A 25,709-nucleotide genomic window follows, 5' to 3' on the forward strand; every position below is an offset into this window, starting at 1 on the left:
CACTCGTTCTCTATCTGTGGTTGTACGTGCTACGTGTTTCACCAACGTGCTCCCCCTACAGGCCGGAATCACGGATGCACCCATAGCGGGGACGGGAGGGGAGTTCAAGAGTGACTTTTTTTGAAAAGGCAAAATAAAAAATTGACTTTAGCCTTACAATCAGGAATGTATATGTTTCTAAGAGAAGCTTAAAATAACTGGCTGTATAAATATAAAAATGGCTGATCACAGAGAAACAATGGCATAGAAGTATAGTGTATCAGGATGTATATGTCCCTATCTACTTGTAGTCTTCCATGTATTTGGAAATGTGCTAAAATAACTCCACTTCATAAAGGAGGAGATCCACTAGATCTTAATAATTATAAACCAATTACCAAATATTTGAAAAATTCATTTTTAATCAATTATCACTGTATATTAATAATCTCAATATTTTATCCCCTTTCAGTCTGGCTTTTGTTCGAATTTTTCTACTACTGCTGCCCTTTCAAAGTTTACCAATGATGCAATGATGATCTTTATACAAAGGTCAATTTACAGGTGCAGTTTTTATTGATTTAACCAAGACTTTCAATTTGGTTGACCATTATCTTCTTCTTGATAAACCTTATGCTATTGGTGTTTCTCAACAGGCATTATTTTGGTTTAATTCTTACCCTCACAACCGTCATCAGTGTGTCTCTTTTCATCACAGCCAATTAGATTATTTAATTGTTGAAAGGAGTGTACCACAAGGATCTATTTTGGGACCTTTACTTTTCTCTATATTTATTAATGATCCAGTAATGATTCCAAAAATTTGGTTTAATTGCTCTATTCAGTTACAGATGACACGGTTATATACACATCTGACTCCGATATAACTAAAATTCAAAGCTCTCTGCAGTCAGAATGTTCTTTTGATAAAAAAAATGTTTTAAATAACAATCTCATATTAAACAAACAGAAGTATTGTAGTATGTTTTTTGGTAGGTATAAACTTAATCATTCATCTGCTGAGTTGTCTATTAGTTTTACTGATGGATCTTTACTTAATAAAGTTGATAAATTTGAATACTTGGGACTTTGGATTGATTCTGAATTTTCTTTTAGGCCTCATATTGATTTTATTAAAAAGTAAAACAAATGCTAGTCTCAAAACACTATATCGTTCAATTAATTGTTTTACTCTTTGATGGACAACACGCTTACTGGCTGCCACTTCACTCTAGGAGACATTTTCACTAACTAACTAACTAACTAACTAACTAACTGATAGTAAAATATACACAGGACAAAGACATATTTTAGAACACGAGCTGAAATTCACAAACAAATGTTCATAGGCAGGCATAGTGAAATATCTGTGTTGCTCACACAATGTATTGGTTCATTGTTGTTTTATAGTGATAATATCTATGTAGCAACAACAGAAAACAAAAGGCCTTTTGCGGCAAGGTAAGGCAAGATTGTATATCACCTTTCAACCACAAGGCAATTAAAGGTACTTTACTTAAGACATGAAAGACAAGGCATAGATTTACACTTACATTTATTCATTTGGCAGATGCCTTTGTCAAAAGTGAGGTACAAATTAGTTACAAGCCAGGCCACAGTAGATCAAGAAGAAGAAGCCTTCAATTATAAGTTCGTCAATCTGTTCCATTGTCTTGTCAGGGTTTAGAGCTGGCCTCAAGTTTTCTTCGAGTTTGTGGTCCACAAATGTAGCAGCAGATCAGAAATATATATTTGGCCCGTGAAGTTCTTTCTAAATCAATAGTAGTATTCAAATTGAGAGCCGCAGTAATGTGTTCCACTTTCTTGGCTCCAACAGTGTGAGCTTTAGCTGTCTCAGGGAGATGTGTAAAGGGACAATTACAGAAGTCAAGCCTACTAATGATAAAAGTAATGTAGCCTGATTTTGTGTAACTGTCTTAATGTGGATGAAAAGAGTCAAGTAAATGTTCTTAAATCCAGCCAAATTTCTGGCTTGGTCTGTGGTCTTTGACATTGGGGATTGAAAGTTAATCATTCTTCTTTGGCACCAAACACAATGATTTCAGTTTAATCATTATTTAACTGGAAGTAAGGTTGGCACATCCAGTCACACATTAAATGTAATTCTGCGTTTGCAGGATTGGACAGTCAAGGTATTATTAACCTTTTAGCACTATTATTTTTTAATTTACACATCTTTTACTAAAATATTAATTTATATGCTTTTTGTTACTGTTTGTACTCACATTCTTCCATTTGTAACTGTGAAGCACTTTGTAACCAAGAGCTATAGAAATAAAGTTTTACTGACTTACAATTGTTAAAAGGTGGTATACTTAATTTCCATCACTGAACATTTACAGATACTGATCTCATATGCTGCAGGCATGCCCAGATGCTAAAGGATAAAAGTGATTCACTTATGTATTATGTAGAAATTCAGATTTATAAATAACAATGTTTTTATGAATAGATCTATATACTTTTTTCAGCTTACAAATATTTAGTTAAGATTGTAATTTCTTTGACAAAAAGAACTACTGTAGTAGGTGAATATATAGAGTAGGCTATCTTACATTAATATGTGAGCAATCTGGCTACAATAATGATCAGTTTTTCCTCCATATTTTTTATTTATTTGTGGTATTAACAGTTAAAATACGTTCATCCAATTAGAAATACATACAGTACACATTTTCTTTTAACTAACTTAACAAAGCACACACAAAGACACAGCAGGTATGACACAACTACACACATAGTCAGATTGTAATTTAGGTAGAAGGAAGGAAGGTCCATGAATAGGACTATATTTATTGAGTTTTCAATAAACAAAAATACATATTATACATACATATATTAGCAGTGCAATAATAAAAAAAACAAAAAACAAACCCTCTCCATTTTACACAAAAGTATTTTTCTGGTTTTGAGGAATCCTCCGATGTTGTTTACAGGGTGTATGAAAACATATCGGAGGGGGTGTGTTTTTGAAACGTTTTTATTCATGAAAATAAATCAGAACCACAGTGGGCCTATATAGACTATGAATCACACTGCAGCTGTTACAGTAGCATTTATAAACTAATTTAAATAATTCATCAAGTAGTGTGATATTTTCACTCTCAGGGATGTGATGTAATGTTCCTGCCTTATCCTTTCCTCACATCCCTTCCTGGACACACAGCAGATGTGATCATATACAAAAGGTTAAATGCTAATTTTACATGCCAGAATTAACCCTCAGACAGACAGATTAACCCCCCCCCCCAGATCTATTTGTTTCAGAACAGTGTGAACAGCACAAATCACATGGAATCTGATCTTTTTGCCACTTTCATATGTCATATCGGAATTCATGTTACTTAACGTCACTCCACCCAAAACAACTCAACTCCTACACGCTTTCTCAGAGAGATTGGTCGCCTGAACTGATTGTCTTGTGTCTTGTGGAGAGGCGCTGACAGATGTACTTAAAAGTAGTCCTTAACATCTTGAAATTTTGGATGAAATCTGTTTCTATGATGCCATTCACGTCACGATCCCACCACTCCTGGCTCCCACTCCGCATCCACACACACACCTCTGTACAGAAGTATATCAGCCATTTCGCCACAAAGAGCCATAATTAAAAATGTGGCTCTCTTTCTCCTCATCCTCGTTATCATCTGCTCACATACTCGCTCGCTTCCACTGCACGTCAACTTATAAATTAAACCGTAAACGCTGACTTCAGCGGCCTCCATGTTTACTTCCGTACTACAGCGTGCTGCGTGTGACGTCGGTGTTATTGTTCTTTTGCGCATGCGGGTCAGTTCAGGACCGTGACCATTTCACCCTGGAACCTAATATTGTCCACATTTAAAAAAATAATACTGTGAACAACCAAGCAAAAAAAACCAAAAACGGTTCTGAGCTCTGAATTGAGCACAAAAGGTTGATTTGCGGTAGGTTGCTTGACACTTTTGACAAGTGTTGCTCAACAGAAATTAAAGAGTCAAAGAGTTTTCAATTTATACTTGGCAAAGGGTTTCAGTTGTCTCCATGGTAACCAGACGCCATCCTCCAGTCGTCTTGTTCAGTTACATTAGCCTTATCATCCCAACCCAGACTAATTAAACATGGACGCTACAAGTAGGGCTGGCCAATATATCGATATCGTGATAGACTAGATTGGATATATTGGACATTGTAATATCGTGATACGTATACGTGTTGTCTTTTTCTCGTCTTAAAGGCTGCATCACAGTAAAGTGATGTCATTTTCTGAACTTACCAGATTGTTCTAGCTGTTCTATTATTTGCCTTTACCCACATAGTCATTATATCCACAAAACTGATGATTATTTATCAAAAATATCATTGTGTACACATTTTGTGAAAGCATCGATCCCTACAATATTGTCATAATATCGATATCGAGGTATTTGGTCAAAAATAGTGTGACATTTGGTTTTGTCCATATCACCCAGCCCTAGTCACGAATTATCTAAAGTTACAGACCAAAATATCAATAAGGAAGTTAAGTGAAAACTACAATCTCTATGGCGACGTTAGTGACACTACCCAATCACATAGAGCAAGAAAATGCGCAACATGAACGGAAAGTGTCGACCCATACGTTTTTCTGTTGAAAAGTGTCGAGTGACTTACCATAAATCAGCCTTGAGGCTTGCAGTGTGAATGTACCCTAATTCAGCTCTCTGCGAAGCACTCAGCAAACTTCCATACTGAATAGAAAATAATCACAACATGTAATAGAACAACGTTTAGTCATCATAAGAATAAACAAGCTACAGTAGATGTCTACTTGTCAGACTAAAGACACAGTTCTGTTTTGATGACGGGCTTCTGTCTTCTTTTTACGCTGTCTTGTGGAGGGGTCATCCGTGGCGTGTCGCCCCTCTTTTACCCTGCAAATCTCAGGGAAGCTGGGAGAAGGAGACAACTCACTGGTCCATTCACTGCGTCACCACGTAGCCTAGACGCAGTGTCATCTTTACTGTCACTCATTGTCAAGTCCATTTCTGATTTTATTGTTGTTTGCACCAATGACTGTTCTCACATTGCAGCGCTTCACTTACATTCTTTTAAATAGCCTGTTTTTATTTTGGATATTTTATATGGTCTCTGGGTGAGGCAGCATAAATCACTATGAAGGGGATACATTTTTGTCCCTATAAATAACTCAGTGAAGCAGGGCTATGTAGACCAACCCCCCCACCACCACCACCCCCACCCCTCCCTGCGAATTGCACCCTGGTTATTTTCATAATTTTGTACTCATTAACAGAAGTAAACAGGTGTGAACTCTTATTCTGCCGTAGATTTAGTTAAATAAACAGACGTAAGTAAACTGTTCGTGTAACGGCAACATCTTTCATCTATTATGTGGATGTGTCAGTGCTTCATTGCTGCTTTCAGTGTTGAGCTTTTATTAGGAGGTACGTCCCCTTTAAGAGAACCATGGCACCTCTCAAGTCCAGGCAGACATTTTTCAATGCAAGATTTTTTCTTGCATAAATTATGTTCATGACGTAGTGCAAAAGGCCAATTTTGTGGCAATTTTGTCCGACTTTACAGCTCAAATAGGATTTTGTGAGACACCTCGAGGATTTTTGATTGTCTGAACTGTTGCAGAAAGGGCATCGTCATTAAATATTAAGAGAGAGGAGATCCTAACATTGCAACCCTCCTTATCAATGCAAATACCTCTTTTGTGTGCAGTCACAGCGCCTGTCTGGGAGCTGAGATGAATTTTTAATTATGTGTGACTGAAACAAACTGTGACAAGGACCTTTATAAGAGCGGGGGATTACAGAAAATAAGCTGCATTTACGCGGTAAGTTGAATTCAATAACCGGACACTGTTGTAGCCTGCTCTTCGCGCATAGCAGCGAAATGGCGAGAGGAAATGAGTTTTGGTTAATATGCAATGTTCGTAATTAGCATAATTTATATATTTATGATAAAGAGAGGGAAATACATAATATTCGGTCTCTAGGCACGGGTGTGAGATGATTTCTGTCGCCTGCGCTCGGTGGTTACAGCTTGTGTTCAAAAGTGGCCGACGCGGCGAGACTTTTATTGGCCAGGATGGGGGTGGGGAGCCCATCAACACCCGCTGAAGTTTTGACAGATCCTCATTTCTAACGGGGCATTGCAGCAGGAAATGCATCACCTTGGATCTTTTTTTGGTTCTGTGATGAATTTGTAAACACTTCATGTCTACGATCAGCGTGTTTCATCACGTTTTCTTGCAGCTTAAGTGCAACACAGTGTGGCCTGTTTATAGGCCCCTCTAAATAGTGTGGTCTTGCAATGACAGAAATAGCCATGAATTAAAAAAAAACAGTCCTCTGCATGTGTTGGTCTGTCTAAGCCAACATTTGTCTCTAAACTGGGAGTAACGTGGGTCACAATCACGACACTGGATATATGTTTTTATTCCTTAAATGGCTGCACAAACAGACTAGTCACAGAGATAAGTTTCTCAGAGTTTATCTAAGCTGTGTTTGTTTGCCCAGAATGCCAGGAAGAAAGTGACCGTGGTGGTGCAGCAGCGAGCCATGAACTCCCAGGATCTCCCTGCCAAAGATGCCCCACTCACTGTCAATGAGCAGGTAACACACACCTGTCTGTTAAAGCACAGTGAAGGACTTTCTCTTCCTTCTATAAGCACACTGAGCTGACCCGCACCCCCCCCCCCCCTATAACTTATGTTGTCTTGAAGTTCTTTGCTGCTGTTTGCTCCTGTCACCCTCCATGTGCCGACAACATACCATATCATAATGGAACGATTAACTCCACACAGCAGTTCATTGAGATCAGGACCCACTCCACTTTTTTCGTGTTTTACCACCTATTAATACCTGCTGCTCTATGCTTGTGAGGGTTACCGATCTTTAAAATGCCATGCTTAATAATTAATTGTGTTTTTTCTCTCTCTAGTAACATGCTGTGTAGACATAGTCAGCAAACAAAAGCAATGCTCTTCACGGATGCACAGAGGGCAGCTTGAAGAAAGCATTGCTTGAGCTGCTTGTTGGCTGATGCTCTTGTCATTGTTTTTGTGTACTCATGCTCTTTTCATTTGTGTCTCTTTTTTTTTGTGTGTGTTTGTTTGTTTGTTTGTTTGTTTTGGGTCATTGTGTCCTAACATGTGCTCGGCTTCTCTGTTCTCCTTAGCCATTCACTGTCTGACTGCAGAAGTCTTTTTTCAGCCATTTAAACCCTGCACTTTGAAATTCCCTGCCAAAGACAACCAGGTATGCATCTTCCTCTCTCTTCCTGCATTGTCTCTCTGCACCTTGTCCTCCGGCCCAGGTTGTCTCGCTGCCTCTCCTCTAGGCCTTTCATTATTGCATACCATGAATCATCTGTCAAGTAAAAGTCAGATTTACTACATGTAGCTGCATGTAGTTAGAGGGAGAAGTGAGGTGGAAAAATACTAAATTTGGCTATTTTTTTGTGACCCTTCAGGTGGTAGATCAAGTGAGGCTTTTACCACTTTTTAAATGTTTTATTTACTTAAACTGGTGATTTATTTATTATATAATCTTAACAGAATACTGAAGAAGTAGAATATAGTAGGCAGCTCCTTTTTTTTGATTTGAGTCATCTCAGCTTTTACTCCTGATTGCTATGCAGGTGATTGTGATGTCTGGCCATGAGACTATTCGTGTGCTAGAGGTAGAGGTCGATGCATCTCTGCCATCATCAATACCTGATGGGAAGAGTGAAGGCAAAGCTGAGGAGGGAGTAGCTCGGGCCGCGGAGCAACCTGACGATGGCCACACCGTACCTCAGAACACCGGGGGAGTAGGTAAGCCACGGTTAAACTATGATGACAATGGATAGCAGATGTCTTATTACACATACATACATGACACACGGCTGTAATGCAAATAGGAATGACAGCTGTGAGAAACACTTCAAATGTCAGTAAGAACCAACCGTGACTGTGCTCTTGCAGTGCCGGGTGAGCAGCAGGTGGTCTCTGTAGAGGCTCCGGCCCCTGCTATCCAAACGCTGACTCCTGCTGTTCCCATCAGTGTGTCCTTGCCGCAGCCCCAGGCCGCCATGCCCATCTCTGTACAAGGCTGTCCACAGGTAGGTATGACTGTGAATCAACACATTCACTGCTCTTTCTGTATTCATCTTTAGCCATCAGAGACAGTTGTGGTCATTAGTTTGGTGGTCTCCGAGTCAGAAATTAACAAGGGCTGTGGACCGTTGCATCGGCCTTGACATTGCAGGAAATATCTGTAAAATAAAAATGAGGGAGCCAAAGTAAATCCTTCAATTCATAGGGTACCCTTTGTGCATTTCACCTTGTTCACATATTATTTCTTGTCCAATATTCATGTGTCAGAAGGATTAATATCACTATTGTCAGCCACAGGCTACGGTAGGTGATTTACTGAAGTCTCTGGCAGAGGCAGTTGTCTCTAGTGCACCGTCAGCGTGATAAATGGAACAAATTTGATCCCAAACACCTGAATACATAGTCTGAGGTTGTAGAAACTGTTGGCAAAACAAAGTCAGCAACTGGAGAAAATTCTAACTAATACATACTGCTGCCTCAACAAAAATTAAAACATGCAATAATGCAAAATTAAACAACACAAAGCACATGTGCAATTAAAAATGTATTACTCTTTAGTTCAGTGAAATTCCTCCTGTAAAAACACCAGAGTGCCAGTGAAAGTAGATAAAAGAGGTAAAAATACCACCTGACTGTTCATCCCAGCCACAAAAGTTGATGTAAAATGAATATTTTACTATATTACATCAGGTGCTGACCCAGGAAAGTTTGGCCACTCTGATGACTGGTATGATGGCCCAGACAGGGTCACTGGGCCAGCCCCTGCTCATCCCCATCAGCATGGCGGGCTCCATCGGTGGCCAGGGCGGTCTGGCTGTTCTCACCCTCCCTACCACCAACGTCGCCACTCTCCCTGGGCTCGCAGCAGCTAACACGGCTGGAAGCCTCCTCAAGCTGCCCTTTGCTGGCCTCCAAGGTAAAACACAAACTGTTTGTGCATATGTAGTACATGAACACAATATGCATTTTTCATAACAATAACCTCCAATAGCCAACAAATTTCATTCCCTCAATGGAGCAGTAAAGGGCTGACATTTATGGTCCTGTGGGCCTCTGAGTATTTCAAGACATCCGGAAACATTTCAGTCTACCTGGTGCATCTTTCTATTTCATACAGCTCTGACCGTCCTCAGCGGACTGGTCTCGACAATATATTCCATCTTGCATAAGGCCTCCTGTAAGCCCCTATCTATTGACAGACTGTGGAAGGTGGACCTCTCCTCACCTAGCTCCAACCCAAATTGGAAACTAATCTGGTATAACATGCAACTATCTTCCAGGAACCCCAACCATCAAATTATTCATTTTAATGTCATGCACATAACATACTTCACTCCCTGCACATTGCATAAAATGAAAGCTTTACCATCACCAAACTGCACCTTATGCAATCAAAATGCATTGGGTACATTTTTTCATAAGGTGTGGGAGTGCCCAAGGGTTGCGGAGTTCTGGAAGAAGGTTTCAGAGATGCTATCAAGCATATTGTCCAAAACAGTTCCTTACTTGCCAGAAGTCCTGTTACTTAATGACAGCTCCAACTTGGAGCTCTGTGTTAAGCAGAGACGTCTCTGGCTAGCTGGTCTTACAGCTGCCAAGTGACTAATAGCTTGTAGATGGAAAGCTCCTCATTCTGTCAATATACAGAGATGGCTTCTTGACTTCATAGACATAGCAAGCGTGGAACTCTGGGCTGCCAACATGCACCAGGCAAAAACAGAAAATATTTCACACTGCAAACAAGCGATTACTATAATAACATCCTTAATATAACTGTTCTCTGTGTCCATAAGGTGGGTTGGGTGGGAGGGAGCCAAAGGGAAGGATATGGGAGAGGGATTTTGCAAAACAAATGCTCTTATTTCTTCTCTTTTGTTTTGTTTTAGTTGCTTGCCAGTTCTGTGCTGATTAATGGACATTTGCGATTATATTCATCTACTTTATCTGGGATCTACGAACTTGTAACCCCACCTCTATATAATCATGTTTAAATACCAATAAAAAACTGATCACAAAAAAAAGAAACAATATGCACACTCAATTTACATTGACAATAGGTTGGCAGTATCAGTTGATCAGTCCACATCTTTGGTCCAGACTGAAATATCTCAGCTATTTGATGGATTGTATTACATTTGGAAGATAGTTCAGATTGTTTCCCAGAGGATGAATTGCAATGATTTGGATAATCCCCTGACTTTTCCACCACCATGAGGTTCACATATGTGTTTTTCAGTAAAATGTATCAACAACTATTGGGTGGAAATTGGAAATGTAGAAATGGAAATGTTTGAAGTTTGGTTCAAACATTCATGCCCCCCTTGGGATGAATTGTAATAATTTTTGTGATCTCTTAACTTTTCTTCTAGTGCCATACTTTGGTTTATAATATTCCCATCAGCCTCGGCTGTTCTTTGTGTTTAGTGTTGATTATCAAATGTTAGAATGCTAACATACTAAACTAAGTTGTTGCATATAGAAAACATTATATCTGATAAACATGAGCGTACTAACATTGTCACTGTGAACATGTCACCATGCTGATGTTAGCGTTCAGCTCAAAGCACTGCTGTGTCTCAGTGCAGCGTCCTGTGTCACACTAGCAGCTCACAGAGCATTTGTTAAAATGTTCTCTCACAATGAATAACTTCACCACAGAACAATAACAGATATATAATAACATATTTTAAAATTTTCTCTCAGCTGCAACAGTCCTGAACTCGGTCCAGCCCCAGCTGCAGACAAATGCGCAGACGGTGTTCCAGCCTCAAGCAGCTTCTTTACAGCAAGTGCAGGCTGCTATGCAGCAGGTGACGTCTCAGCCAACACAGGTGACCAATACACAAGTTACTGCTGCTCAGGTTGCGGCAACGCAGGCGACCCCGATCACCACCCCCGTCTCTCAGTCCAACATATCTATAGCAGCTCTTCAGACTGCAGGACTCTCCATCAATCCTGCCATTGTAAGAGTGCCAAGTCAAAGATTTAAATCTGTTCCTACAACTCTGCACTGTTTACATCTGATAAGTCAGTCATGTGCGTTTATTTTCCTATGCTCTATGCTCATGTTGTGATTTTGTGCCCAGATCAATGCGGCTTCCCTGGGAGCGCAGCCTCAGTTCCTCAGTTCCCTCACCTCCACTCCCATCATCACCAGTGCCATGTCCAGCATGGCTGGCATCACCAGCCAGATTATCACAAATGCCCAGGGGCAGGTGGGTAACCTAAAATTATTGAATTGTATTGTATTGTATCATATTATATGGACTTGACTTATGATCCATCTCTTGTGCACCTTCCCCCAACTGCCCGCAGTCTCTCTGCTGTATACTTCCAGCTAAAGGGAATGTGCCTTACATATAATGAATGATCTGGAAAAAACATCATCCTTGTCCTTGTAGTAGTGTATCATTAGCTGAAAAGAAATCTTTGACCCTTGTCTGACTAGAACACATAACAGACTTCATAACAAAATGACAAAGGTATAAGAACAAGTAATTCACTGAAAATGTGTTTTCCCTATTGCCATTCACATTTTTGGAAATGTTCATACTGGGAGATAATCAAACCCTCTTTAAGGACAATCAGAATGTTTTCATGCTTAGTTTCTGTTTTTCTTAAAACAAGCGCCAGTCTCCAGTTAACATCTGGATGATCAGCAGTGCTTTTTCAAATCAGTGGAGCATAAGACAGTCTCTGTGAAAACTGATTGTCCTCTCAAGCAGTTCCATTACTCAATCTTATCATTATTGCAGCTCATTGGGGTTAGTAGTGCAGTGTTTAATCTAGAAAGACATGATTTCCTTCCAAGTGAATTGCTAATAGGATTATTTTGGAGACACAAAAACACTGTCATGACAGGTCCTTTGATATTCTTGAAGTGGGTTTGGTAAGTAAATACTATGACCGAGGGTTGCATTCAAATATATCATATGTTTATAGGTCATAGGAACTCTCCCGCTCTTGGTGAACCCAGCCTCTCTGGCTGGAGGGGCTGCGACTCCCACCCTTCCCCTCCAGGGTCTCCAGGTCCAGACTGTCACCCCACAGCTGCTTTTCAACACCCAGGGCCAGATCATTGCCACTGTAGGGAATGGACCCACCACTGTCACGACTTCTGCTTCAGTTCTGCCCAAAGCTGCTGCTACTCCAACACTTTCCAAACCAAGCACGCAGGTAGACAAACAAAAATCTGTCCGGAATTTTTTTTAGGATTAGAAAGGACACAGCTACACTTGAAAGCTGAAAGAGACAAAAAAAATTACTGCATGATCCTTAAATAGACTCAGTTGATTGGCAGATAATTAATTCCTGAAGGTATTTAAATATTATGACATTTTGCCATTTTCATTATTACAGATTTAAGATTATTATGTATTTATTCAGGATTTATTTGTTCCCTCGCAGGCTTCAGTAACAGCTGTCACTCAGTCACCGGTTGTCATCGCCCCGCAGCCGTCTGTACTGAAGACCGCCACCACGCTCTCCTCCACAGTACCAATCACCTGTGGAGATGTGGCAAAAGTGGGCCAGCTTGTCAGCAGTACGTACACCTGCTTCTCCTATCAAAACATAGATCCATTTTAAGCAGGTAGATATTTTTAACCAGACTCTTCACAATTATAGAACCCCAACAGGTAGTCAGCAGCGAGGAGGGCATTAATCTCGAGGAAATTCGAGAGTTTGCCAAGAATTTCAAGATCCGTCGGCTGTCCTTGGGGCTTACTCAGACACAAGTAGGGCAGGCCCTGACTGCAACTGAGGGTCCAGCCTACAGCCAGTCTGCTATTTGCAGGTAAATCACAAGCTTGTTCATGTTGCCTCTTAATATGGAAGCTTTTTTCAGTAATTTACTGTAAAAGATGTATTTATTTCTCTTTATAAAGCATCAGTGATGCATCAATGTGAGGATGTAAAGAGTGCATTTGTGCATATATTGACCTTGTTTGCCTATAATAAATTGCAGTTGTAATACAAGTAAAATATTAATGTAGGCAGCCTTGCAAACATCTACTTATCTATACTGATTGAGTTAGTACAGTCATGCTTAGTGGGTTAAGTGCAATCGCAGTAACAGAAGTGTGACATTTGTAACAGATGATGGTATTAAATCCTTAAAGCAATAGCTCGACATTTTAGAAATAAGCTTATTTGCCTTCTTGCCAAGAGTTAGATGAGAGGATCAATACCACTCTCACGTCTTGTTACATATGAGGTTACAGTCAGCAGCAGTCAGTTTGCTTAGCTTAGCATAAAAACTTGAAACAGGAAGAAACAGCTTGCTTGGCTTTTTCTGAAGGTAACAAAATACTGAAAATAACTGAAAATATAATAATAACAAAATACTACCAGCACCTCTAAAGTTGTGTAAAAACCAAAGTGTAAAAAATGACGTTATGTTTTTACAGGGTGTGGGACTCACTGCAAAGGAAGTCAGTGCACCCAGCCAAGAAACAGTTATTTTTACACTTTTCTTTTTGTGTGTGGATTTAACAAGCAAGATATATTGTGTTAATTACTGAACTATAGAGGGGCTGCTAGGCGGATTATGTTACCTTTATACAAAGCCAGGCAACAGCTGTTAAGATAACAGGCTGATAGCTGTAGCTTTATATGAAGTGTACAAAAATGAGAGTGGTATCGATGGTTTCATTTAAATCTCAGCAAGAAAGAAAATAAGAGTATTTCTCAAAATGTCGAACCGTTTCTTTTAATGAATGCATAAATGTGGATGTGATTAGGTAATATAAAAATAACATTCAACAGTTTCCTTGCTTGGGCTTTATTCTACATAGAAATAAAGTAGTCAGTGAAGATGAATTGAAAAATTGTCCAAATGGTTCAAGATCATTTTGATATGGACAGCAATGGAGTCATCATTATATAGTGGTAATAAAGTAGGTTAAGTAATGAGGCATTTGTCAATAGTCTGGTTAAAGCTTGGTGGACTAGTACCTAAAATGTCCAGTATAAGTTACTTCTTGGCTAATTGGGTCTATGTGAATGGATGGAATTGATTTAATTTCTCAGTTATATGCAATGTGTTCTTACGAAGTAGTTCAGATTGAACTGTCTTTTGTCTCGCAGGTTTGAAAAGCTGGATATCACCCCGAAGAGCGCTCAGAAGTTGAAGCCGGTGTTGGAGAAGTGGTTGGCCGAAGCTGAGCATTGGAACCAGAAAGGCCAGCAGAACCTGATGGAGTTTGTTGGCGGTGAACCGTCAAAAAAACGCAAGCGACGCACCAGTTTCACACCACAGGCAATAGAAGTCCTTAACTCCTACTTTGAGAAGAACGCTCTGCCAACAGGCCAAGAGATTACAGAAATTGCAAGGGAGCTAAACTATGACCGAGAGGTTGTACGAGTATGGTTCTGCAACCGGCGACAGACGCTGAAAAACACAAGCAAGATCAATGTCTTCCAGGTCCAGTAGTGACCTAGTTCTGGCAGAGCTTGCTACAAATCTTTTGTCCTTTTGGGAAGTTGAACTTTGAAGTCTGTCTGTAATATGACTTAAAACTCCATTGAGATTTAAAGAATATGAGAAAATGAAGGAAATTACACATATTTCAAGCCTTATGCAAGAGTACTGAAATAAGTTATTGTGTTTTAAGGCTGTATATGTGTTCACTACTTGTGTGTGGTGGGTACTAAGTCAAACTGCATGGTCCTCTTATCATATACAGTGATAATACATTGATAATAACATAAAAAAAACATTTGTTGAACTTTTATACAAGTGGTTTTCTAGGATACCCCTCTGGTTTACATTAAGTCACATTGATTTTAGTCACATAAATGTCACTTTGGCACAATGACTGATATTACCCTGATATTTGAATAATATGCTTTTGCCACCATGGATTTTTTTTTGGAATATTTGCTGCTCATTTATTTTATACTCACATGGTATTTGTACTACAGGAGCAGCTCTCCAAAAACAAACATAGAATATATTAAATTAAGCAGAGATTCTGTAGGCAATATGTGGGCAGTAACCTCTAACCTAACCATATTTTAATCAGAATTAGTTGTCTAAGGAACATCAGAAATCATGTTACCCTCCATGGACTCCTGACTCTGCAATAACTGTTTTGGGACAATCATCATTTTGATATTATTGATAATCACTAAGGTGAAGTTAAAGCTGTAGTCATGTCCTCTTGTTTGGCTTTGATACTTTGAATGTCGTACATTTCTTCAGCAGTGTGAAATGTGTTCATAGCGAGAATCATTTCTAACGTTCCATGGACAATTGGTTCTTTTTAAAATCAAGTTGTAGTTTAGGCTATTGCCTATGATGCCAGAACTGTAAACATATTTCATTTTTTTTATATAGTTTGTTTCATTTGTGAGTTGCTGACACATACTGTACATGTGGTTACACAAATGATTGTGAATTCACCACAGTCCGTCCTGTTTTTACACATTCTGTTTAATGTGCTTATGATACTCTGAGAGTATTCTGTGTTTTCTCGTTGTTCGTTGTTGTAACTGTTCCCTTAATGGCCTGACATTGCTTCTGCTGCATTTTCACCCCAAGGCAGATCCAGTATATATTTTAAAATAGGAGCTTAATTGGCCCAGTCAACTTAAAATAGTCTTGCATTGCCTGATACAGTAGTGCCAGATTTTTTTTTTAGATATCCTTAATAAGCCTAATATGAATCAAATTGATTAACAGAATTACATTTATTTGAATAACTGCTCAGCCAAGGAAGGGGTATTGTGGTTTAATGTGTCATGACTTTTAAGTTGAATGAGTGTGTTTGCATGTGCAGTATGGAGTTATTTTCTGTAGGAACAATATAATGGCAGTTATTTTTACCTTTGGCAATTCTTCAAGAATTCTTTGCACTTTAGTGACAGCAGGAGGAGTAAAAGGGTTACGAATGGTTTTGTACAGTGCAAATTTCCAGTCATGTTTGGGAGAGAATTTAATTTCTGTGTTTCAATGTTCTTGGACAGCAAAAAGCTTTGCAAAATGTAGCAGTACTGGCAAAATTGCAATCATCAACATGACAAGCAACATCGATAATTAAGATTAATGTAATTTTTATGCAGATGAAATATTAAAGCTAATATGCATTAATCACATCTTTAAAAGATTTTTGGTTTTGTCAGTGACACATTGAATGGTGCATTTTATGGTCCATCTCATATTTGCCTTTTGAGTAGGCTTATTTTTCAGTGGACATACACCTAAACAATAATTAATATTGCAAAGGTCTTGCTTTAACATGTGTTATACTTTCATGTTCAATATGGGAAGACAATATATGATATTGTTTAATAGTCTATACTAAGTTATGACTAGAGTAAAGAAGAGCTAAATTAGAATAATAAGATACCATTTATTAGTCATTTGACTCTGCAAAGCACATACAAAGTTCAGGTCTTTGCGAGATGGGGAGGGGGACATAAGTTTTTGTCATTTTTTTTGTCAAATAAATAAAATAAACCCTGTCTTTATTAATTAGTCTGTTTTGTTGTGTGTTCATGCAACTCATTTTTATCCTTTAGAGTAGCAGATAGTGTCCAATGGTTATTATAAAATGGAGAAACTGGGAAGAAAGCTATTTTTTCAAGAAAAATGTAACAACACAACCCAACCTCATGTTTTATCATGTAGACGAGGTAGGTGGCGGTAATGAGCCCGCGTGTTCATTATTAGTACTATTTAATAACACCACGAAGAAGACGAAGCGGAAATTACGGCAGCTCCTTTTCCTGACGAAGCTAGATAAACAAACAAAAGCAAGATATTATATTACATTTATTTCGTAGTCTGAGATATGTATTGACGTTATTTTATTTAAAGCATGTATATCGGGGACAATTTGTTCCCTTGAAGCCCCAATAACAGTAAAAAAGAAGGGCTAACATCAGACTAGCTAAGTTAGCTTGCAGGCTAAAATAGCTAAGTGTTTAGCTCGACATGTTTATTTTAGTGCTGGGCGAAGGAGCGCGACATGATGGCATGAAACTGTCGCAGTGATAGCAAGTGGCTGCACTTCTTTCACTAAAGGTAAGCTATATGTCTTTACTTATTTAACGTGACTTAACCAAATAAAAAGAATAAAGACGCGTAATAATAATAATAATAATGATATGGCTTAACACAAGTTGTATGCATCTTAACTGTGCGGCAATGCACGGTTGCATAAAACATGAGTATAGACTATCGTTACCGTTAACCGCAACAGCTCTGCATTGTTCAGCATGATAACCTGTTACTGTCAAGCACACAAACTGCTAATTTGATCCTTGTGTCTTGTTTGTGATGCGTATGTCGATTAAAGACGTAGTTAGTTGTTGCTTTATTTTAACGGGATTCAAGTTGCAGCCACATTTCAGTGATGGCACATTAATTCTTTCACTTTTCTCCACTGAAGGTTGGTGGGAAACAGGTGAAACTTGGCTCCAGTTTTAACCGGAAAGGCACTCCGTAAGATCGTCACTATGGCTTGGGCTCTAAAGTTGCCTCTCACGGATGAAGTGATTGAGTCCGGACTGGTCCAGGACTTTGATGCCAGTCTGTCGGGCATTGGTCAGGAGCTTGGTGCTGGGGCATACAGCATGAGGTACAGTATAAGTCGAGCCCTCTGTGTCAAGAATACTGTTGGACTGAGTTCTTCTTCTTCTGTTGCTCATTGATATGTATTTGTGACTTAATTTAATACAGTCAAAACTTGTTTGTTTATGTGTTTTCTAGGGGGTGTAGTTGTAAAAGGCAGTGGTAGTAATGCGACCCACAAAGTGATATATCTCTTTCTGTTGTCACTTTCTAAAGTTAGTGAAACTGTCTCACCTGCTTGACCTTAAACGTCAGCAGTTTGTGCTTTCACTTGACCCGGAGCTTTAACAGGACAATTTTATGACTTCTGACCTCGACTTGCAGTTTGTTCCTGACGTTTTTATTTTCAAAATTATTTGCAGAACATGTTTTTGTGGGTATGAGCTGTTTTATGAAGATATTTGCTCTCGTTTAAAGATTAGTTATAAAATTTATTCACGTGTAGTGTTTCATTTCAAGTCGAGGCTGAAATCTACAGGGGTGACTGTACTTTTGCCATCAGGGCCTCTCGGCTTTGGAATAACCTGCCTGAGGAGATGAGGCTCGTAGAATCAGTGACTTCTTTTAAATCATCTCTAAAAACCCTTTTTTACAGACCTGCTTTTATGTGATGTTGTATTTTTTATTGCTTTTATTCTTTTTATTTGTATTTATATATATTTACATTTTTTAATGTTCTTTTAATTGTCTTTTATCTCTTTTACTGTCTTTTCTTTCATCATCCTACTGTCTTCTCTCTACTGTGTTTTTGTGTCTTTTGTCTTCTTGTTTCAACTTTATCTGAACTATCTTCATTTTGTGTTCCTTTTGTTTGGCCTTAATGTTTGGCTTTTTGTAGTTATATTACCTTTTGAGTATCCTGTTTTTTTCTTGTCTGTCAAAGAACTTTGTAAACTGTTTTTAAAGGCGCTATATACATTATTATTATTATTATTATTATTATTATTATTATTATTACCACTACTAATAATAATAATACTAATATTCCCTCTGAGCTAGGCTTTGTGTCCATGTCTGTGTGCCTTTTGAGCAGAGAAATGTCTTTACACTTTGAATTTGAACATGAATAGCAGAAAGGCAAATTAATTACCAAATGCATATGAATTGGAAAGCAATACACTTCTGACAGTCAGATGAAAGATGAAATATGATTCGAGCTGTTCTTCGTTTAGGTGTTTTTTCATTTCAGGAGGACTTATTCAAGACTTTAATGTCCAAACAGATATTAATGATCCCTGTTGCTTGAAATGTCCTCATGCAGAGAGACTGGAAGTTATGTAAAATCAATTTAGATTTTGCTGACTTATTGCTCGGCTAGTGAAAGATCCTTCTCTTTTGTGTCCCTCTCCTGGCTGGTTAAGTGCTCTGTTATATGATACTGTACAAGCTGCAAAGTGCCCACTTGTTCCTGAAATTCTTCTGTTGAGAGGAGCAATGAGATCCAGACTGGATACCTTGGTATTTGGTAGTGTTGCCCTAGTTGCCTCCATTATAACTAATGAACTGCAAAGCAAGAGAACACAATAACCGGCCATTCAGCCTCGAGTGGTAACTGGTGACAGTGGGCAGTGTGAGAGTCTCCTTTTTAATTTAACAGTTTTCAGCTGTCAACATTCATTTTCTGTAGAATTGTTTTATGAAAAGGAAAGAGTGAATTTGTCACTGCTCTGGCAGTTTATTAACAGCGTCGTTTTTGTTTTGCCTGTTCTCCAGCGATGTACTCGCCCTCCCCATCTTCAAGCAGGAGGAGTCCAACCTGCCTCCAGACACCGACAACAAGATCCTTCCCTTCCAGTATGTTCTGTGTGCAGCTACCTCGCCAGCCGTTAAACTGCATGATGAAACACTCACCTACCTCAACCAAGGTCAGCATGTGGATCCCAGCCACAGAGTACTTCTCAGTAAATCTATTGATATCTATACCAAGTCAAAAGTGCCTTGAGGCAAACCTGGTACTCATAGATAAGTTATCACCTGGATGACTGTGAATATTTTTTGATACATTGGCACCGATATAGCAATACTTTCATGTCTGGCAGTTAAGCCTGTAAATAGTTTATAAGATATCTTTTCCTCCTCTGTAGCACAGATATTGTGATGTATCATAAATGATTACCTGCTGGCAGTGTACTGTATGTGCTGTTTTAAAATTGGCTATATAGTAATGCCATAGTTACCACGGGAAACAGTGACCAAACAAGTGTGTGCAAATTATTACTGTGTTAGCATGACTGTGATTAGTTAGACTACCAAGGTTGGATATCAGCTGTGAATATTTGGTGTTTTGTGACAGCCTTGTTGGAATGAAGTGATTTATTCACATGTGGACTCGTCATTGCAGGGCAGTCCTATGAAATTATAATGCTTGACAATCGGAAAATTGGGGAACTTCCGGAAATCACTGGTAAAATGGTAAAGGTAAGATTCTGACACGCCGGTTCAATCATACGTTACAATATATTTGCACAGGACAAGCATGCATGTGTTAGCATCAATAGCGTTAACATCTGCCTTAAATCCTTTTGTAAAGATTTTTTTTTTCTTAATTTTAGAGCATTATCCGTGTGGTGTTTCACGACAGACGACTTCAGTACACAGAGCACCAGCAGCTGGAAGGCTGGCGCTGGAACAGGCCTGGTGATCGTATCCTGGACCTGGGTGAGCACTGGATGAGAAAAATGTCTCGTCTACTTTGATTGATCCAGAAAGTTCTGGTTGTTATGTGTTGTATTAGATTTGTGTGTGGAAAGTATGTTGCTGTGTTGCCTTGTATGTATATTAACCATCCAATAGTTTTTGGATTAAATCAGTTTCAAGTATTGACTGTTAACCTTTAATGTAAACACAAGGTTGAGATGACAGTGCTGATATTGTGGACAAGATGGTGTGCATTAAGAACTCGTTTGATAACAGCCTGTTTTACATTGATCCATTGCAGATATCCCCATGTCAGTTGGCATAATCGACCCCAGGGCTAACCCTACTCAGCTTAACACTGTGGAGTTCCTTTGGGAACCATCAAAAAGAACCTCAGTTTTTATCCAGGTAGCATGATGGACAACACTGATCCTGAATTACTTTGATTCATTAAAAGCAATGACAGTAATCTGAGGTAATTTAGAGCATTCTGGCATTTTAGAGCTAAGCTTGTCAATATTAAGTTTACTCATCTATTGTGTTTGGCAAAATGGCAAGTAATCTGAATGTCATTCTGCAGGCAAGAATTACTAATACAATTCTGCCAAAATCCTGTTAAGTTACCGGTTTTTCTGATCTATGTTTGGTGTTATGTCATCATTCCTGTATATATTTTAATTTTACATCGCTATTCTTTTTTTAGGTTCACTGCATCAGCACAGAATTTACCATGCGCAAGCACGGAGGGGAAAAGGGTGTTCCTTTTCGCGTTCAGATCGACACGTTCAAAGAGAACGAGAGTGGAGAGTACACAGAACATCTCCACTCAGCCTCCTGCCAGGTCAAAGTCTTTAAGGTGAGAGGGATGAGGAAAAAAAAGTCTTGGAAACATTTGTTTTAATTGTCCCTGGTGATGGTGATGTGCCACCTGAATGACCTCTACATGATCTGTTTCAGCCTAAAGGTGCAGACAGAAAGCAGAAGACAGACAGGGAGAAAATGGAGAAGAGAGCGCCGCAGGAAAAGGAGAAGTATCAGCCCTCGTATGAAACCACAATCCTTACAGAGGTTAGCATGTTACTTAAGCTTTAAAGGGTCGTCAATGATAAATATAGCTTTATTTACCCATGAATGCCAATGAAGAATATACTGTATGTGTGATAGGAAGTGGGTCAACATCAAAAAGTCTGTATGTATTCCATCTAGAGCTGCAAATAACGACCACTGTGTGGATGACACACAATCAGACGGAGGAGCAAACTGCAGCTCATAACTGGCAGCAGCAAAAATTCATTTCTGAGGTTATTTAAATGTCATAATAACAAGTGTTGGTCTTTCGCAGTGCTCTCCCTGGCCTGAGATCACATATGTCAACAACTCCCCATCTCCCGGCTTCAACAGCACACAAAACAGCTTCCCAGTCGCGGAAGGGTATGTGTGTTTAACAATTTCCATCAATACTTCACGATGAATGCTGGCTGCAGTACGTTAATGTAATTTACCATAAAACCCACATTGTGGTTGTGTGCAATTAGTGAGGAAAACACGTGATGTTTTGGATTCTCCTTATTAATGTAGATGACCACGAGGACGGAAACCATCATGATCTCAGTATTTTCTAACACGGTCACATTTCCATCCTTTTTTAGAAACGGATCACCAAGCCACCAGCCGGAGCCTGTCGTTCAGGTAGCAGACGTGAGTACAACTGTATTTTCACTTTCTGGATTTATTGCCTGGCTACCTCCTGCCTGCACCGAACCGCTGCGTATTAATATTCACAAACGCAAAGCTGACATCTCGATGTTAAACCTCTGCCTCCTGGTAGATTCACTGAAGCACCGAAAGAAAACCTAAAACAAACAAAAAAATAAGCCTTTCCTGCCTCAAGGTGTGAGTGATAACATTTGTTAATGATAAATCACAAATACAAGGGTCATATTCAACTTCCTGGAGCAATTCTTTATACCTTAAACTAGGCAATGATTCAAAGCTTCTGGTGTGAAACTTTAGGCAGCTGTCTGGCTGATATGTTTTTATGCTTTACCCACATAGACCTATTGAGAAATGATGGTAAGATTATGTAACCCAAGTAGGATGAATAAACATTAATAAACCTCTGCACAAATTAATTTGTTGCCCACATTATAAATTAACTCCAAGTTAAATCAATGGTACAAAGATTGGTCAGCAAGATTGGTTAACAAGTTGAGTCTGATCCTCTGTCAGTTTCTGTATTTAAAATACTTTCTGAAATTGTTTGTTTTTTTCTAATCACAAGATTATGACTATTCAAAAATTCCTCCATTTTAATGAAACAGGATGAATCTGATGAATCATCTTTGTGCGTCCTACATTTTTTTTTCTATTTTAATGTTTTTTTTCAAGTTCAGGACATGAAGTGGCTGTAAAAACACTCCGCTGATTTTAACACAACTTCAGTGAGAACATTCACCTTTTGACACTGTTGTTGTTTTGACTTGAACTCTGTCTTTTTTTTTTTTTTCTCAGAATTTGTTACCCACAGCCACACCGCAGGATGCACAACAGTGGCTTCTTAGAAACCGCTTCTCACCCTTCTGTCGTCTCTTCACGAACTTCTCAGGTAAAACAGCCCCCCCCCCCCCCCCCCCCCCGAATGCAGAATTATTACAAATTCAGCACTTTCATTTTCAGCGGTGGTGTACCTTGAGCGAAGCCCTTGCTGGTGCTGCTGGTCCTGTGTAACATTTTAGAAATTAAAGAGCCATAGAGAAGAAATCAGGTATTATTTAGGTGTTGCAGGGTAGAATAGTGTCGATCGAGGCCTCAACCTGCATGACACAAATCTGCTAAAGTGTCCTTCAGCAAGACACTGAATCCCTGTCAGCCCCCTATGACTGTGGTTTGTCGTCTTTTTTTCATAATTTTGCTGCACATGTAGTAAAATATTTCACTCCTCCAAAACAAACGTGTTGTATAATTCAGGTTTACATTTAGAGGGAAGGATTTTACCATATAGATGTTGGGAATTATATCTTGTTTTGTGTACCAGGGGCAGACCTGTTGAAGCTGACCAGGGAGGATGTCATTCAGATCTGTGGTCCAGCTGACGGTATCAGACTCTTCAACGCACTGAAGGGACGGTGGGTCTTCTTTTTTTTTTTTACAGTCCCGTCACTTACCAAACATAACAAGCAAGTCTGAATTTATAGGCGTTTTTGTTGTTTCTCTCCGTGGATGCTGCGTACAGGGTGGTGCGTCCGAGACTGACCATCTACGTATGCCAGGAGTCTCAGCAGGCACGCGAGCAGCAACCGAAACATGAAAACGGAGACGCTGCCGCCAACACTTTTTTTGGTGAGTGCATGTTCATAGTTCATGGGTAGCAAAGTGAATAAATGAATGTTTGATATACACGGCGTCGGTGTCTGTCTAGCAGACATTGTTATGCACATCACTGCATTGGAATAAAAAGTTATAAAACTGGTAATCCACATAAAGTACTTTGAGGATTATGTTCATTTAAATTTTGGCAGCATCTTTGCTGAAATGCAACAGAGCTAAAAACAATCAGTTGATTATTCAGAGCAGATTCTCACAGTTGAGAAGCTTGAATTGGAGAATGTTGGAACATGAATTCTTATTTGTTGATATATTACAATAATCATATTACAACAGTGTTTTGATAACAGATTAATCTCCAGTTCCAGCTTCTCAGTTTTGAAAATCTGCTGCTTATTATTTCATAGTAAACTGAATATTTCTGGGGTTTTGGAGAGTTGTTCAGGGAGAGCAAGTGATTTGATGACATCAACTCAGGCTTATGGTAATTGTCATGGGCATTCTTCACTAATTTCTTACATTGTATAAAGATTAATCAAGTAATAGAAATCAACAAAACCACAAATTGTTGTTTTTTTACACTTCATTGTGGTGCTGGTACAGGGATATTTTTACCATTTGACAGAACCAGGCTAGCTGTTTTCCCCTGCTTACAGTCTATGCTAACTTATGCTAAGCTAAGCAGGCCTGCTGGCTCCATATATTTAGCATACTGACACAAGAGTGGTAGCAATCTTTCCCACATATTAAACTATTCCTTTACATTCGAGTGTATCTCTAGGCTTTTTTGTTAAGCTGCAGTTGCTGCTTTTGCTCATGACTACTCCCCCCGGATAATGAATTAATGTCAAACAAGTTGCTGTTGGTGTAGCTCTAAAAAGTAAAATGCATTACTTGCTGTGCACATCGGGGCACAAAAAACGAATGACCTGTTTCTCTACCTGCCCGCAGTATATCACGCCATTTACCTGGAGGACCTCACAGCTGCTGAGCTGACAGAAAAGATCGCTCAGCTCTTCAACATCTCACCCAGACAGATTAACCAGATCTTTAAACAGGGCCCCACCGGCATCCATGTACTCGTTAGTGATGAGGTAAGACCCTGTGCTTTTCTATGCTGCCTCTGCTTTCTACCTCCACCAAGGCGACACTTTGACGTATGAGATGACACCTATAGAGACTAGTTGTCATTACGCATACAAATTGTGAATTAATACTGTATATAATGAGATTAAGGACTATTGAGTGTTTCTGCATTTTAACATTTGCTCTCCTCTTCATAGATGATTCAAAACTTCCAAGATGAAGTATGTTTTGTTTTGGACACAATGAAAGGTATTTGAATGTTGTTTTTTTCTATGTTTAACACAGACCCATAATGAACGTTTTTTTCTTATCACTGATTATTTTTCCTTTTCTTGCCAGATGAGACAAATGACGGCTACCACATCATCTTGAAGTGAATACTGGGCAGGACAATAGCGTAGCCTTGTTCTCCTTAGACCCGATCCAGTCAGCCCCTCTAGAGCTTCATACTCCCTGCTGTTCCTGGAATATGTGGAGATGCCCCCAAGACACCTCTCGAGGCTGCTAGGAGGAACACGCGACTGAAGCACCTGGCCTCTCCTCTGGCCTCTCCTCACTTACTGTCTTACTTTTTTTGAGGGAGTGACCCTGTTACCACAGCGACGTAACACATTCTCCTTCTCGCCCCCCCCGCCATCGTCTCCCTTAAAACGGTTGCATTTTCCCTCTTGTCACTTATGTCTCATGAAAGAGGTTAGTGGCACTTACAGCTGCTATCGCTGTTAGCTTGCTGAGCATCTGGTGTGCCAAAGCTCTGTGCTTCAGAATCGAGTTTGTTGTCTCTTTTATGAAAACAATAACCAAAAAGGGAAAAAAAAAGAAGTCAAAGCGACAAAAGAGAGACAGTTAAACTGACAAGAATTTGGCCTTACTGGGATTCACGTAAGCCGGACTGCAAGAAACACGGTATAGCTCATACAATCACACCGTTATACGAAAGCACCACAAGAGGCATCAACAATCAGGACGTTAAGCGAAGCTGTTATGAATCCAGCTGTC

At 39.3% G+C, this 25,709-nt stretch overlaps 2 protein-coding genes across 4 annotated transcripts; both read left to right on the forward strand.

The window, feature by feature from the left end:
• The first annotated feature begins 5,333 nt into the window (after positions 1-5,333).
• On the forward strand, positions 5,334-16,183 carry pou6f1 (POU class 6 homeobox 1). Of its 3 annotated transcripts, none has more exons than XM_044350960.1 (11): positions 5,334-5,821; positions 6,507-6,602; positions 7,630-7,804; positions 7,955-8,091; positions 8,777-9,002; positions 10,790-11,049; positions 11,173-11,301; positions 12,029-12,262; positions 12,494-12,629; positions 12,713-12,881; positions 14,174-16,183. In XM_044350960.1, the coding sequence occupies exons 2-11, from the start codon at positions 6,549-6,551 to the stop codon at positions 14,517-14,519; spliced, it is 1,866 nt and encodes a 621-aa protein (XP_044206895.1). In that variant the 5' UTR covers positions 5,334-5,821; positions 6,507-6,548; the 3' UTR covers positions 14,520-16,183. The 3 variants fall into 3 exon arrangements, with proteins under 3 accessions (XP_044206895.1, XP_044206896.1, XP_044206897.1); XM_044350961.1 differs by lacking the exon at positions 5,334-5,821 and adding an exon at positions 5,890-6,176; XM_044350962.1 differs by lacking the exon at positions 5,334-5,821 and adding an exon at positions 7,168-7,247 and having other exon boundaries at positions 6,513-6,602.
• Positions 16,184-16,768: 585 nt separating this feature from the next.
• On the forward strand, positions 16,769-25,547 carry tfcp2 (transcription factor CP2). Its single transcript, XM_044350964.1, has 16 exons — positions 16,769-17,114; positions 17,482-17,670; positions 19,377-19,528; positions 20,005-20,081; positions 20,216-20,321; positions 20,602-20,708; positions 21,004-21,156; positions 21,258-21,368; positions 21,643-21,731; positions 21,950-21,998; positions 22,812-22,905; positions 23,335-23,425; positions 23,533-23,639; positions 24,576-24,718; positions 24,908-24,959; positions 25,050-25,547. Exons 2-16 carry the CDS (start codon positions 17,549-17,551, stop codon positions 25,085-25,087), a joined length of 1,491 nt encoding a protein of 496 aa, XP_044206899.1. The 5' UTR covers positions 16,769-17,114; positions 17,482-17,548; the 3' UTR covers positions 25,088-25,547.
• Positions 25,548-25,709: the final 162 nt, after the last annotated feature.

The sequence above is a fragment of the Thunnus albacares genome, chromosome 5 (genome assembly GCF_914725855.1).
Source record: "Thunnus albacares chromosome 5, fThuAlb1.1, whole genome shotgun sequence".
Lineage (NCBI taxonomy): Eukaryota > Metazoa > Chordata > Actinopteri > Scombriformes > Scombridae > Thunnus > Thunnus albacares.

What these genes read in the sequence shown, in the direction of transcription:
- pou6f1 (XM_044350960.1), top strand. Translation starts at nt 6,549, where the DNA reads ATGAACTCCCAGGATCTCCCTGCCAAAGATGCCCCACTCACTGTCAAT. An exon ending in GCCCTTTGCTGGCCTCCAAG is followed by an intron (nt 9,003 to 10,789) that starts GTAAAACACAAA and finishes ATTTTCTCTCAG; the next exon opens with CTGCAACAGTCCTGAACTCG. An exon ending in TTTCCAAACCAAGCACGCAG is followed by an intron (nt 12,263 to 12,493) that starts GTAGACAAACAA and finishes GTTCCCTCGCAG; the next exon opens with GCTTCAGTAACAGCTGTCAC.
- tfcp2 (XM_044350964.1), top strand. Translation starts at nt 17,549, where the DNA reads ATGGCTTGGGCTCTAAAGTTGCCTCTCACGGATGAAGTGATTGAGTCC. An exon ending in ACTCACCTACCTCAACCAAG is followed by an intron (nt 19,529 to 20,004) that starts GTCAGCATGTGG and finishes TCGTCATTGCAG; the next exon opens with GGCAGTCCTATGAAATTATA. An exon ending in TGCCGCCAACACTTTTTTTG is followed by an intron (nt 23,640 to 24,575) that starts GTGAGTGCATGT and finishes ACCTGCCCGCAG; the next exon opens with TATATCACGCCATTTACCTG.